General features: G+C 45.0%; 6 protein-coding genes across 6 annotated transcripts; 3 read left to right on the top strand and 3 right to left on the bottom strand.

Moving 5' to 3' along the window:
* Window positions 1–197: 197 nt before the first annotated feature.
* LOZ57_006516 (uncharacterized protein) lies at window positions 198–1,154 on the bottom strand (the record flags this gene model as incomplete). Its single annotated transcript, XM_049255532.1, has 2 exons — window positions 198–460; window positions 605–1,154. 2 exons carry the CDS (start codon window positions 1,152–1,154, stop codon window positions 198–200), a joined length of 813 nt encoding a protein of 270 aa, XP_049105494.1.
* An 815-nt stretch (window positions 1,155–1,969) lies between these two features.
* LEA1 (U2 snRNP complex subunit) lies at window positions 1,970–2,947 on the top strand (the record flags this gene model as incomplete). The annotated part of the gene is made up of 4 exons (XM_049255531.1): window positions 1,970–2,048; window positions 2,127–2,167; window positions 2,240–2,500; window positions 2,558–2,947. The coding sequence occupies 4 exons, from the start codon at window positions 1,970–1,972 to the stop codon at window positions 2,945–2,947; spliced, it is 771 nt and encodes a 256-aa protein (XP_049105493.1).
* Window positions 2,948–3,346: 399 nt separating this feature from the next.
* YND1 (Golgi apyrase) lies at window positions 3,347–5,607 on the bottom strand (the record flags this gene model as incomplete). The annotated part of the gene is made up of 3 exons (XM_049255530.1): window positions 3,347–5,298; window positions 5,357–5,483; window positions 5,551–5,607. The coding sequence occupies 3 exons, from the start codon at window positions 5,605–5,607 to the stop codon at window positions 3,347–3,349; spliced, it is 2,136 nt and encodes a 711-aa protein (XP_049105492.1).
* A 1,579-nt stretch (window positions 5,608–7,186) lies between these two features.
* Window positions 7,187–10,004, bottom strand: LOZ57_006513 (uncharacterized protein; the record flags this gene model as incomplete). Its single annotated transcript, XM_049255529.1, has 7 exons — window positions 7,187–7,355; window positions 7,415–7,671; window positions 7,732–8,043; window positions 8,101–8,782; window positions 8,838–9,093; window positions 9,154–9,372; window positions 9,452–10,004. 7 exons carry the CDS (start codon window positions 10,002–10,004, stop codon window positions 7,187–7,189), a joined length of 2,448 nt encoding a protein of 815 aa, XP_049105491.1.
* A 497-nt stretch (window positions 10,005–10,501) lies between these two features.
* On the top strand, window positions 10,502–11,643 carry pan6 (pantoate-beta-alanine ligase; the record flags this gene model as incomplete). Its single annotated transcript, XM_049255528.1, has 2 exons — window positions 10,502–10,529; window positions 10,583–11,643. The coding sequence occupies 2 exons, from the start codon at window positions 10,502–10,504 to the stop codon at window positions 11,641–11,643; spliced, it is 1,089 nt and encodes a 362-aa protein (XP_049105490.1).
* Window positions 11,644–12,019: 376 nt separating this feature from the next.
* DBP7 (ATP-dependent RNA helicase dbp7) lies at window positions 12,020–14,317 on the top strand (the record flags this gene model as incomplete). The annotated part of the gene is made up of 1 exon (XM_049255527.1): window positions 12,020–14,317. The coding sequence occupies one exon, from the start codon at window positions 12,020–12,022 to the stop codon at window positions 14,315–14,317; it is 2,298 nt and encodes a 765-aa protein (XP_049105489.1).
* Between the last annotated feature and the right edge of the window lie 25 nt (window positions 14,318–14,342).

Genomic DNA, 14,342 nt, shown 5'->3' with positions numbered 1-14,342 from the left:
AGAAAACAAGCACAATCATAGGTTGCTGTGGAAGAGATTCTTATACTTGGGGTTATAAGGGAGCTTTACTCTCAGCTTTAACATTGCAACTCAGTGGTAAAAACATCGGTATCAGAAGTCTCTTCTATCAGTATCCCGTTACAAAAATTTCCAGAGATGCCGAGTATCCAAGTACTTGAATATCGTACAAGATTGTTTCAAGGCCACAAGTCTTCTCTTTTCCACCCAGTGCCTCTATCATCAAGACCGTCCGTCAACTTCCATCGCACCCTCAAGGCGGCGTCTGGCGCTGTTAAATCTACCATTTCGACGTCCTCTGGCTTAATAACCACAACGCGGAAATTGCTCCTTGCCACTTCATCCCAGGGACTGTCCACCTTTTGCCCGAGTTTAAGCTTCTGATGGTAGTCAGAATCGGGTGTTGACCTTATGGTACCTGGAGGTGGGTTTCTGAAAGAACCTTTTTGTACAGTATAACAGTTGTTAATGGCCTTATTCCTATTGTCATGGGGCTACAAAGATCATTTAAGAGTAATTCACAGGAAGGGGGCTTAATCTAAGGGGGAGAAACAATAGAAAATGCAAAAATAAAGAGGAGACTCACCTCTCATCAAAGGATTCAAATTTGCAAACTGAGCAGTAATTTCTTTCTCCCAGCTCCATGCTTGTATGGATTCCTCTGAAGAAGGGTACTGCTGCCGCATGCCCTTCTGTATCTCTCTCCGTGCTCTTTGTTCTACTTCGTCTTTGGGGTCTCCACCAATAACAAATGCCTTGCCTTTCACCCTCCACTGAGTAGAAGACGGTTTTATCCAGAACACGGCCTCGACATCCCCACCGGGGTTGCCATCAAGGCTCGTAAGATCAGAAACCTTTGCCATCCTAACATCAGTTGTAAATGTGAACAAGTCACTTGAAAACACTTTTTCATTTATAGCACCACAAAGATTATGATGTGACCTTCTATTATCATTGTCCCTGTCACCATAAGTCTCTTTTTTGGTATTACGGCCACAGGCTGTTTCCATTGCTTCCTTTGCAGAGTGGTGGAGAGGTATCTGCGACCAGAAATTGCGAAAGATGCAGGTCCGCGCACGAGGATAAAGTTTGCCACTAATTGAATCGCGATGAATAGTAGCTAAAGAGAATTCCATGGGTGATATTTTGGAAAGATGATGCTCTATTAATTCTCGCCAGGGCGCGGGGGAAGGGGGTATGAACTCCTTCGCCATAGCTGTAGTACCAAGGACTTCACAAGCCCATATTAATATACAGAGTTAAGGGACTTCTATGAGATAAGATAATGCGTTGTGTCTTCGATCTTTATGACTGGGAAATTTGTTTTTACAGCCGCCGAGGTGGTGCCCTTGCCAAGCCTGGTCATAACTTTATTTTGACATCGAAAGCTCATTCCAATATAGTAATCTGTATACTCCTTAGGGCGCATGGAGACCATTGACTATTATTGGAGTTATTTTGCACAAGCCCAAAGGCGTAACCTTTAATAGCCTATGTAGCATGGGGAACCGTGGTGCAGGCTTGAGGCTTGCCGTCGATTTATATCAGCGACCCAGCAAGATGGATAAATGATATTCCTGAACTAAACATGCACGTGATAGTCAGCTAGCTTAGTCATCAAGAATTTCCTGGGCGTTGAGATGACCAAAGAGCCTCTCCAAGTCTATCCTCATCCAATTCTATGGGTTGAACGCATTTTCTTTTATAGATGCATCTTACTACCCTGCTGGGTGTTATACTGAAATTTTTTTGAAATAGGAGTATGAATCCCTTCCCCATGTTTGACTAATATGAGTGATCTAACATGCACGCGATCCTACACACCAGATTCTCCAGTCACTTAATCGAGTCATTCTATAAACCTGCCACATCTCTAAGAGAGCGGTCAACCCATTCTGTGCTAGTCTGCCTTATCGTATATACTTGAAGATTCCAGTATTACGTCGCTGCAATGCGTCTCACTACAGAGCTGATTCAGAACTCTCTTTCGTACATAAACCCTTTGAAGGAGCGCGAGCTGGACCTCCGAGGTGCGTATAAAGAACAGATACTACATTTGAGGAATGAGCACCGTTGATACCATGGTTCCTCTTGGGATTGGTTTATAGGACATAGAATTCCTGTCATCGAGAACTTAGGTGTTGCACGAGTGAGCTTCCCCTTTTGCTGTTGTTACTCTATTTGATGAGCTGAGAACCGTGGCCTAACCCTATGCTGATAGGATCAAGATGCAATCGATTTTACCGACAATGATCTCTCGTCTATCTCTAACTTCCCTTTTTCTCCCCGCTTACGATCACTACTATTGGCACGAAACCGAATATCACATATTCAACCCACAATCTCGCAATCAATCCCTAACCTTACGACCCTAATCTTAACTTCAAATAATATAACAGAATTGGCCGATTTAGAGCCGTTGAAAACCCTCACACGTTTAACACATTTGAGCTTATTGGAAAACCCGGCAACAAGAAAGGAGGTATGTCAATACTCTAGCAATTTTTTCAATCCCTAGACTAAACGTAAACCAATATAGCATTATCGCCACTGGGTAATTTGGCTGCTTCCTTCAGTCCGCTTCCTTGACTTCCAAAAAGTGAAGGATTCCGAACGTGCTAAAGCCGCTGAACTATTTGGTTCCCCTAAACAGCCATCTTCGCTAGCCACAAAGATTCTAGGCATAAAATCTCGTGCCTTTCAAAATTCCTCGATATCCGCCACATCAACGGGTGATTATTCGTCATCTGCCGGCGAGAGGCCGATCCGTGTGAAATTAACAGACTCGGAGAGGAAGCGAGTGGAAAAAATGATTCGAGAGGCAAAGAGCTTGCAGGAGATCGCAAAATTGGAGCGAGAGTTAAATGAGGGGCGGATACCAAAGGCTGCCATGGACGGTAACGGGGAGGTCGTGGAAATGAAAATGTAACTCGGGTACCATTATTATCAATACTGTTGCATCGGCGTGTCGGACGCCAACATCTCTTGTTCCTGGTCTATTTTCAATAGAAGACTCGTCTGTGTACCAACCTTGAAGAACAAGGTCAAAAATACCTTATCTGGCTCACATCTATAATAAATACATACATGCATCGAAATTGTCTCAAAACCAATTGTTTTCTATATAATTACACATCTACTTGCTTATCATGAATGGGCGGACATCTATTCAAAAGGTGCATGAGAAAGAGGAGTAGATGCAGAATAAGTGCCCTAAACGCCCCTGTCGTTCTTCGTTTTACGCGCCGAACACCCCCATTAAAACATAACAAGAGGGGCACAGAGAATTCAAGTATCCAACATAAGCGCCTAATTAATATGTACCGTGTTAAATGTTCAAGAGTGGGCTCTTGTGTCGAACAGGGCTCGATGCTCTGGATTTCCTGCCGGTAAGGGTTGGCCCAAGCGTGAGAGGAGATAATCGGTCTCGACTTTCAGTTCGAATAACCAAACCAGTCCGATCAGCATGATTATTCACTCCTTCAATCTCTAACGCTGATCCAGCGCTCTGAGGGGATGGGCTATCGATGGCGTATTTTGGTGTTAATTGATGAGGATGCTGGACCCGACTCCAGCTCCCAGACTTTGATGACTGAAGTGAAGTTGTAGGGGAGTGATCAGAATCATCTGAGTTAGTAACCTCAAGCTCAAAATCACGAATTCCTTCTTCAAGAACATGTTCATATCCAACGCTCCTCCTACGTCGGAAGAACGAGAAAAATGTTGTGGGTGAAAAGCGTTTCGGTCTACGCGGACTTCCACGACCTCTTGAAAGCCCAAGTTTTCGATACACATGCGACCTGCGATCACGACCACAAAGAAAGAAAAGAGCAATTAAAATGATTAATAGAAAAAGAAAAATACCAGGAATTCGCCGGGGCGAATCTCCGCTAAACAGATCATCATGCGAATGTTCGCTTGTTGCATTTGGGTGAGAGCCATGAGGAAGCGATGCAGGAACATTCAACGAGGAAGGGTATTGAAAATCGTCCGGGATACCAGGGACATTGCTACCAAAGCCAACAGGAAGGGTGTCCTTAGAAGCTGCCATTTGTGAAGATGCATAGAGAACTGCTTTTCCAAGAGCCCAGCTAACTTCTGTTGAGTCGATCTTATTGACGGCTTGGAAGGGATCAAGAAATCCCTGCTCTTTCTCATCATCCAAAACATCCTTAGTGCTATTTGAAGTCGAGCTATGCGCGTTCTCAATGCCAACCCGTGGAACCCCAATGCCGTCATGTAGAATATTAATGATCCATGCAGCTTTGAAGCAGAGTTCGTATGCTTTTTCTTCAGTGATCTTTTTGCCCCATTTATGGCTTGAAATTCCAGCTTTTACCGCATTCCAGTCCATGTTGCAAAACTCTTGAACACGCGTTTGGTAGGTATGAAAGTCATATGCTTTATCTTTGTGCGACATTTCAAATATGTCATGGGTAGTATGCCAATATTCGCTGATGCCCACAAAGTGGTTAACGTTGAAGTCTATGGCAGGGACATGAACGCCATTTAGCAAACAAGGGTTGTCTTCGCACGGAACATCTTTTGCGAGTAATGGCATTGTTTGCAGCAGGCACTCATTGAATTTCCCTGTGCCAACAAGGTATGGCTTCATTTCCGGAGCAGAAACTTGCGGTGGAATAATAGTACCATCAACAGTGACTGCTAGCTTTTCGGGGAGGCAAGGGTCGAGGTGTTCTTGTTTGTCGGAATTTCCTTTCCCTTTGAGAAGAGCTGCCACATAGCGATTTCTCGCTTCACGCACGCCAAACCCGAGCCAGGAAGTAACGAATACTCTATATTCTCTCGGCTTACCAGACATTGTTCTGAGGCGTAGTAAGGTTAAATCATTCGAATGTTTGCGTGCTTCCGTAGCATTGGGGGTGAAAGCTAGCTGCGCGGATGCGCCGCCCATATCCAGAAAACCATACGTATGATGGCTCGCTCCATGATTTGTCTTTTCAGATGCATCAAATCCCCCTAGCAAATAATTCGTCGCAATCCATCCATATAGCCCTTCTGTTTTTCCATCAATGACTTTGACGTGGACGCTGCAATCGGGTAGGGAAAGGCTAGTGTTTTCGCGTATATATGAACATATACTTGTAAGGAGATGTCTCTGTTCTTGTTTAGGCAGTAGCCTCATACCAGCCGTTGCAAGGAGAAAGGCTGGTGTTTCCTGCACAGATTCCGAGGGAATAACGCGAAGAACATGGTCGAAAAGCGGTTTGAGGTGGTCAGGCCCAAGATGGTCAAGTTTCTGAGCAAATGATGACACGCCTGAAATAGTCAGCAAGGCAGGAGCTTGACATGTACCTCTAAAGAGCATGATTCATACCAGGCCTAATTTTTTTAGTCCATTTGTGTTTTGTGCTGACAACAGGTAGATTCTCGATATCTTTTATTTTCCGGTTTGGGCGCGTTACAGCAGGATCCTGCCATCGATATACGTGTGCGCGAGTCCCCTATAGAAATATGTTACATCATTCATCTGTCCGGAGGCATTCCGAGTGTAACAAAGGGCGAGCATACGGACGATCCAGCGTCCAGGATCACGGCGTATTTCCCTGTCAAGAATTTAATTGCCATCAGTAAGCCATCAATATATTGCTGTAAGGCAGAGCCTACATTTCCCCATTTGTATGAATTAAGAAGATAATTGACATATGGCCATCTCTGAGTGCTTGAATGAAGCTTCCAGGAAGCGGCTAGCGGTTTATGCCTTTTTTTCCAAGTAAAAGTGAGATTAAACAGTGCTCAACTGCAACGAACGAGTAATAGCAGCGAGGAAATAGAGTAGAAGTATTCAAGTGAACGATAAAAGGTTGTTGGAGTAATTAAAAGCTGATCAGGGCAAAGATGCAACGCTGATGAAAGCTGTTTCCTTATCATAGCGTCATTTATACATCGTCGTACATCCAGGGATTGTATGGAGTATAGCATTACATGTATCGAAACAATTTGGTGTGGAACCTAAAAGTATTAACCAATGAGCACTCGTAAATTATGGCATGTCGGGGATTGAAACAATTTGTTACCAATGAATGGATAGTACGCTGAGGTACGTTGTATAAACTAGTAATTTAATACCATCAGCCTGAAACACCGCTTAGTCACCCCGCTATATATAAGGATTGTGCGGAGAAAACAGGGAGGAGCAACTCACAGCCCCGGAACGCTTCCAGGGCTTCCATATCCTCACAGGCCAAAGAGGCTGGAGAAACCTGACACCATCGAGATTTTTGTTATTTTCATATCCTCGGCTGCTTTTACAGATTGTCCCACGGTTTTAGAAGGACGTCTTGAAATGGGATGGAAACACGATGGATTTCATTTCAATGAAGGAAGAATGGTAATAGTTCGGCCTTATAAGCAATTAGCCATTCAGGAACATTCCACAGATACTGGCCGATTGTCAAGAGTATGGTTGGATCCTCTTGTCCCAATGCTCTCCGGCCGTCAAAGATATTGAGTAATCAGAATTTGGGAAAACAGACATACCCAGTATTTTCTAGGATGGTGAAGCACAAATTATTCTATATTAGCAAAAGGAACACTCCTTTAGAGTCACAGGGGAACAGGAATTGGAAGATTTAAAGTTGTACTTATGTCATACGCGTTGAGGGGTGGAGACTCAACGACTGCGAACTGGAGAAGATCTAGAGAAGAATCGGCTGATTATGGCTTCTAGAAGAGCATATTTCAGCTTATAGCTTTCAGGAACTTTCATACTGAGTTTTGTGAAGATGAAGTAGGATCCCGCCAACTATGACGGGTTCGAACCACACCTAGAACATTGATACCGCCTCCAGGCCGACGGTTAGACAGGTGATGGTTCAAAGAGATGGTTGCTTTCTAATGCTATAGATATCACACCAGAGAGGATAAGGTTGACAATAGATATTATGTACTCATTAGAAACACCTATCGGATAGGGCCTAGAAATGTTGTCTATGTTGTAAAGATGAGCTAATTCGTCGTTATGTTAGCTTAACTACTCTTCAAAAAAGTTGACTCTACACGTAATCGCGCCACGCACCCATATAAGTAAGTATATTTACAATGAGATAGATAAAAGTTTCTTTTAGGCGCAGTCCAGCAAGACCAGGGACAGATTTAAAATAAAGATTATGGGGTATAGAAAATGATAAATCTCTTGGTCACGACATCACAGTTTAGACGGTGTCCCGATTTCTTTCCGCCTCATTTGGCTTGTCGACAATTGTAGTCCGTCCTTTAGACCTCGAGATGCTGTGGTTCGGAAAAGTGCTTGCCCGACAGTATCACTCATGGAAAGAACCCGAGAAGATACCGTTGCTCCATCTCGACGGTTTTTCCTAGAGCAGGCAAAGGTAAGTAAAAGGCAACACAAGAACCGGAAGAGATATTAGCTTACCCTTCTCGTCTCGACTGAGCTATTAAATCCATAAAATCCCAGAGCTTGCCTCGAGGCAACAATCTACCGGTTTCAGGATCCCTCTCGGGCATCCAGCTGGGGGAAATTCGCATTGTAGCGCCAGCGCCAGATTCTTTGCTTCTAGCAACAACTATAATACCTTCTTCTTCAAACCTTTGGTATGCATTCTTCAAAGTCTCCTTATTCACAGCTTCGAAATACGACAAGTCACCCTGGTGGTAAAGTGTTTTGCCCAACTTTAAATCCTAAAGTTAGCACGGCTTGTGGGAGTCATAGACTACGAGCAAAGTACATACTAGTTGAGCACTATCTTGAGCTTTCTTCAGGTCAATCCAGGCAGTGGACGGAGTTGAAAGGGGCGGTGTAAGCCCCATGAGCGAGACGGCTCCCAGCCAAGAAGCCTCGATGAATGGCCAGATAAGAAAGCAGTAAAAATCGTAGTTTTCCCGGCCGCATTCCCGTTCTTCCTCGCTCAGCTCAATGACTGTGGGAACAGAAACTGAATTCCTGGTAATTTTGATCACTTTATCCCGCTCTAAGCCACTTAGAGTTTTCTCGAGATTGATAAGTAGTCCGTCAGGAGGGAAGATAAATTCACCGCGAAATATCTACAATAATTAGTCTGCAAATTAGTTGTCATATTAGGGGCTGAACAGTAGACAAACCTGCGAGAGAAATGAAACTTGGGACAATAACTCTTCATAAGATATTCGCTGATTTGCTGGTCCACCGCCTTGCTTCACACGAATATACATCGCAGTAGAGACCAGGGCCTCTGTAATAAAAAGATGAATAGTCATATTTCGATAGAACGAAAGCTGAAACCGGTCTACTGCATAGAAGGTTTGTTCTGCTAGTCCGCCCACCAAGCCGACTAATTTCGGGCCCAAGACATCAAGAGCGCGATCCACTACCTGCGCAGTAGGAGCTCGATAGAAGTGTGCAACTCGTCCGCCTTTTGCTCGCACTCGTCCACAAAGCCAGTCAACTCGGCGAACAAGCTCCGCTTTTCCAACTCCGCGCCCGCGGAGTGTCAAAAGGACGGTGCCAACTAAGGCAGTGGGCATTATCACCGAAACGTCATTGATTTGTGAGAGAACTCGATAGCCCAGGCTTCTGAGAATACGACCCTTCTCAGTAGGATCCATGTGTTGTGCAAGGCTAATGCTGCCTGACACCTTGCCAACTTTGGTCAATTGCTCGGTTATGAATTTTTTTAGACTCCACGGTTCGTGGAAGCGGATATCCACGCGGCCAAGTTTCAGAGATAAGACAGAGGACGATGATAAGAAATCCCGGAGATTCTCTTTTTGTTTTGGTTGGCCAAGGAGTTCGCTAATATAGGATCTAACCATCTATTAGTATTGCAATGTTGGAATCGAAGTATTAGAGTAGTACTCACTCTGTTTCTATTACCTTATCATACTGCGTGCTGACAGGGCAAATTATTGCATCCTCTACGCGCCCAGAAGCGATGCTATCGAGTACGAAGCTGAGAATACCGTACTTTGGGGGGAGGAGCTTCCCTGTCCGAGACCTACCACCTTCGACAAAACATTCAAAATTATAACCATTGCTGAGAAGAGTATCAATATAAGATTGAACAAGGGTGTTGTACAGGGGATCGTTTCCAAAACTACGACGAATCCACATGGCACCTATTCTTCCTATTTAGTAACCACCCACAAGCTGGTTAGGAAACTGTTTATTGTTCTTACCAGCATGCTGCAAAAACGGTCCTAGGAGAGGAATATTCAAGTTATCGCCTGCCACTACAATAGGAAGAGCGATGCCAAGGCGGTAACAGATAATCTGGAGAGAGAGGTAATCGATGTGGGATTTATGGCAAGGCAAGAAGATTATTGACTGTTTCTTCTCGGCTGCCTCTTTTGCAACTGTTCTTAGGCGCAGCACTTCTTCGCTCGAGACATGAATTCCTACACAGATGGACTAAGTATGGAGAGATCACAGATATGGGCTAGAGGATGACTATCCTTGGCGCGGGGAAGAACTCACCTTGATGATAAGCTCTCGTAAGAAGTTGTGTACATATATAGTACGCGCCTCTAATGAAAGATTTACTCTCCATCTTGCAAACCATATTGTCAGTCATTGTGTCAACGACCTCTCGCAGATTGACTATGATCTCATTCTTCCGGCGCAAGGTCTTCTCGCCATTTTCATCCAAGGAGCTGTTGAGAAGTCCTTCCTGTTTTTCAACGCCCACTCTTAACTCCGCCAACTCAGCAATCTTGCCCTGAAGCAGAGGATGACTGAGAACCTCGGACTTCACTTTCTCTGTAAAGCCTGAATAGAAGATAGGCTGGCCAATGAAGTCTTCATATGCACGCCACCCTGTACCTGACACAAAAAGGCTGATCTCCCGTAAAAATTCGAACGGATTTTGTCGAAAGCGACCCATTTGTTGTACTAATCTCCGTTCTGTTATATCGTCTGCGGCACCGGTGTGGGTGGTAAAACCGGTGGGCTGAATCCGGACCTCATTTCCTACAATTTCGAGATCAGGCGCAAACCCGGAAGGGGTCTCGGTTCCTTTTGTTGACACCATGTTGGTTGGAAGATCGAGGATTTGTAAGTCGTGGACGGAGAAAACGGTGATAGCTATGGATGCGTGTGGATACCTCGATGACGGCCCATGATCCGTCCCCCTCAATCCGAATCATTAACCCTGGAAGCTCTCGCCATTATATTGCCGACTCGACTGCCAATTTGTCTTTGCCGTCAAGTGACGACGTGAATCCTCCCGTGCAAAACAAGCGCGGAGGCTAAGATTCTCCACCTCCGCAATGGACCTCGGCCACCCGCAGCGCTAATCTTGGAGAGGCTAGTTAGATAATATCATGGCTCTCGGAAATCTAATAAAGCGCATTCACAGCGGTTAAGAATGCGATACGCCCTCTACCATTGAGCTGAATATACAGGCTAGGATTGGGCTTTTCTAAAAAAAAAGAAAATTTCTGCCTGAAACTGCGCACCTTCGTTTCCAATGAGCTTCCTTCTCGCGCCTATCTAATAGTCAATTCTACCTACTAGGTACATTGAAAGATGCCCCGATCGGTGAGGTTGTTCTCATGTAAGTTGGCAGCAGCAGTGCGATGGACAAATAATACTAATCCGTATATCAAGCGATATCATGTAGACTCTATACCGGGGCGGGCTCCGCGTCTAACTTGAATAACCTTAGTTTTCCAGTCTTCCAGAATGTTCCTGCAATATGTGCATTCAGGAAGCAGCTTCTCTTTTCGAATAAGACTCTTGGGCTGGTGCCTACAATGGGCGCATTGCATGAGGGGCATCTTTCGCTTATCCGACAAGCTGCGAGGGAGAACACGGATGTTTTTGTTAGTGTCTTTGTGAACCCCACACAGTTTGGAGTGAATGAAGACCTCGAAAGCTACCCGCGCACTTGGGATGAAGACATGCGCAAGCTAGAAGAATTGAATCGCGAATTTTCAGCAAGACCTTCTGGGCGTATCAGTGCGATTTTTGCGCCCACCACCCGGGTCATGTACCCCACCCTGCCGCCCTCATCAGAGATCGATGGCGATGGCTCATTCGTGACGATCACGCCTCTCGCCAGGCAGTTGGAAGGCGCGTCTCGACCAGTATTCTTCCGTGGGGTAGCAACAGTTTGTATGAAATTATTCAACATCATGACCCCGCAACGAGTCTATTTTGGCCAAAAAGATGTGCAACAAACAGTGATAATCCGAAGGATGGTCAAGGATTTTCATTTGCAAACAGAGGTTAAAATTGGCGCTACTATACGTGAGTCTGATGGACTTGCAATGAGCTCTCGTAATGTTTATTTAGGTGCTCGGCGACGGAAGGTTGGCCTTGTTCTTTGGACGGCCTTGAAGAAGGCTGAGCATGCTTATCTCTCCGGCATGTGTAGCAGGAACGATATCCTTGAGGCTGCATACAGAACTGCAAAAGTCGTTTCTGAGGAACAAGCGAACCTGCCACCTCGCCAACGCGCAAGATTTGACATAGATTACATTTCCCTTGCAGATAATGAATCTCTTCAAGAATTACACACCGTTGATGGTTCAAGAGGAGCAGTCTTGAGCGGTGCAATTAAGATGTATCCCCTTGAAGAGCCTCAGCCTGGTGAAGATTGCGGACAAGGCGGAGGTGCTGTTCAAGTGAGATTAATTGACAATATTCTCCTTCCACCAAGGACATGAATGGTGTGATTTTTTTGGTTTATTTTTCCTGGATAGCGTGCTAAATTTACTACGTTATCAGAAGGGCATATCTATATATATAATCTACGGCATTGTTAAAACAGTTTATATACTCCGTACCTATGATGGCTATACAAAATCAGTACTCCGTATGCGACGACTTAATCTTTGTGTGGTAGTTGTTGCTCTGTATGGGTAGCCAATTATATTGGGCTAAAAATGAACTCTAATAATTAAACCAATTAAAGATTTCTAAAATTATTGACCAACCAGCTCTCCAGTCTTAATATTTTTTTTTCGACGTCGAGTTTCTCGCTCTCCAAAAGTCGATTTCCATCACAACGACAGGAGAGCCAGAGGGCTGTCAGTTGTCACCATGGCTGAGGATGGAATGCTTCTCAATTTTAGCCTGGACGAGAGCATAATCAAACCCCAGCAACGCTTTAAAGGTGGGACGTGGAAAGATCGCCTAGTCGCAAAAAAGATTGCTGTCAAGCGACAAAACAAAAGCGGGGAGACAGCAGGAAATCCGAAGAGCGATATTCAGAATCCTAATAAAATCAGTGTCCTGGCAAATCAGCGGCCCGCAAAGCGCCGCAGAGTGGACGGAGGAGATTTCAAGCCTACACCCAAACCAATATTTGGAGGCGGATCTACGAATAATGAACAAGCTGACCGCGGCACACTTGGAGATAGGCAGGTTATTTCCTCGCTATTCACCTACAACCCAGTTGCCAAGAATGATTCTGCAGAGGTGAAAATCCAGAGCCAAAATACAGAGCCGCCCAAGCCCTCGAATGCACCTCTCGTTGATGGGATTGATACATTTACTTCCCTTGGTCTATCTACTGGCTTAGCAACACATCTCTTAACAAAGCTAAACCTAAAGACCCCCACTGCCATTCAGAAGAGTTCAATACCTCAGCTGCTGAAGGAAAAAGGCGATGCCTTCCTACAAGCCCAGACCGGTTCTGGCAAGACCTTAGCTTACCTCTTACCTGTCGTCGAGCACCTTATCAGAATTTCAAGCCATAACAAAAAAGGAGACAGTGATATAGTCCACAGGGACTCGGGGTTGTTTGCCATTGTACTGGCGCCAACAAGAGAACTCTGCAAACAAATATCTATCGTGCTAGATAACTTACTCCGTTGCGCTCATTGGATTGTGGCAGGCACCGTAATTGGAGGAGAAAAGAAGAAGTCTGAAAAAGCGCGGTTGCGTAAAGGGTTGAATATTTTGGTCGCCACACCCGGCCGATTAGCAGATCACCTGGAAAATACGAAAGTGCTCGATGTTAGCAACGTCCGTTGGCTTGTGCTGGACGAAGGTGATAGATTGATGGATCTGGGCTTTGAAGATGAGATTCTTGGAATTATAAAGAAATTGGATGAGAGACTAAAACCAGCCACAATACGTAACCTACCGGCGAAGAGAACAACTATTTTATGCTCGGCAACTTTGAAAATGAATGTGCAAAGACTGGGAGAAATCAGCTTGACAGATGCATTACATATTAAAGCAGACCCTACTGACGAGGATGATGAAATATCTGCTGAAAATGGCTCGCGAAAATCTGAATTTTCGGCTCCTGCGCAACTGAAGCAATCGTACGCAGTAGTTGCCGCGAAGCTTCGGTTGGTGACCCTTATGGCCTCGCTAAAACGGACCTTTGCACGTAAGGGTTCGGTTATGAAAGCGATTGTTTTTGTCTCCTGTGCAGATTCTGTGGACTTCCACTTCGAGGCCTTCACCAGGCCTCCTCAGAGTAAAGACCTGATTAACGAGAATCAACCCAAAAAGGAATCGGATGCTAAAAATACAAATCTCTGCAATACTATTGCGACAGCAACTGCCTTTTCTAATCCTTCTAACCCTGTTATCTTACATAAATTGCACGGCTCTCTACCACAACACGTTCGAACAACGACTTTAACAGCATTTTCTCGGCAGAAAGATGCCTCTGTCCTGATTTGCACAGATGTCGCAGCCCGTGGTCTAGATTTACCTAACGTTGATCTTGTTATCGAATATGACCCTGCGTTTTGCTCTGACGATCATCTCCATCGTATCGGCCGCACAGCACGTTTGGGCCGTGATGGCCGTGCGCTAATATTTCTTCTGCCTGGCCCAGAAGAAAGTTACGTTGATATACTGAAGGGTAGCTATCGAGAAGGTAGTGGAGGTGCCGTAACAAGAAGTGACGCTAACGAGATACTAAAGCGTGGTTTTGGAGGGAACAATGACACTACTAGTAAAGGGTGGGAAGATTCGGCCACTGAATGGCAGCTGGATATTGAACGTTGGGCACTCGAAAATCCAAACATTTTAGAGATGGCTAGAAGGGCCTATCAATCCCATATACGTGGGTACGCAACCCATGTTGCTGCTGAACGGCACATATTCAACATCAAGGACTTGCATTTAGGTCATTTGGCGAAAAGCTTTGCCTTGCGAGATAGACCTGCCAAAATTAATGTTCCTGGCTTGAGGCCGGGTAAAGAGGACACAAATAAGTCGTTTAAAGATTCTCGCCAACCTGCAACCGGTGAGAAAAAACGTTCTTCTACACGATATGACGCTGTTTCCACGACAGATACAGCTGAAGCGATGAGGAAAATGCGGCGAAAGCTGAAGGAGCATATGGCTGGGGCAAGCGAATTTAATATTGCTTAAATCCATGTAAGCCAGCATACTGGTT

The sequence above is a fragment of the Ophidiomyces ophidiicola genome (assembly GCF_022830035.1).
Source record: "Ophidiomyces ophidiicola strain CBS 122913 chromosome Unknown scaffold_45, whole genome shotgun sequence".
In the NCBI taxonomy this organism is placed as follows: domain Eukaryota; kingdom Fungi; phylum Ascomycota; class Eurotiomycetes; order Onygenales; family Onygenaceae; genus Ophidiomyces; species Ophidiomyces ophidiicola.
The sequence above is the reverse complement of the archived record's forward strand: the minus strand, read 5'-3'. Positions and strand labels throughout refer to the sequence as shown.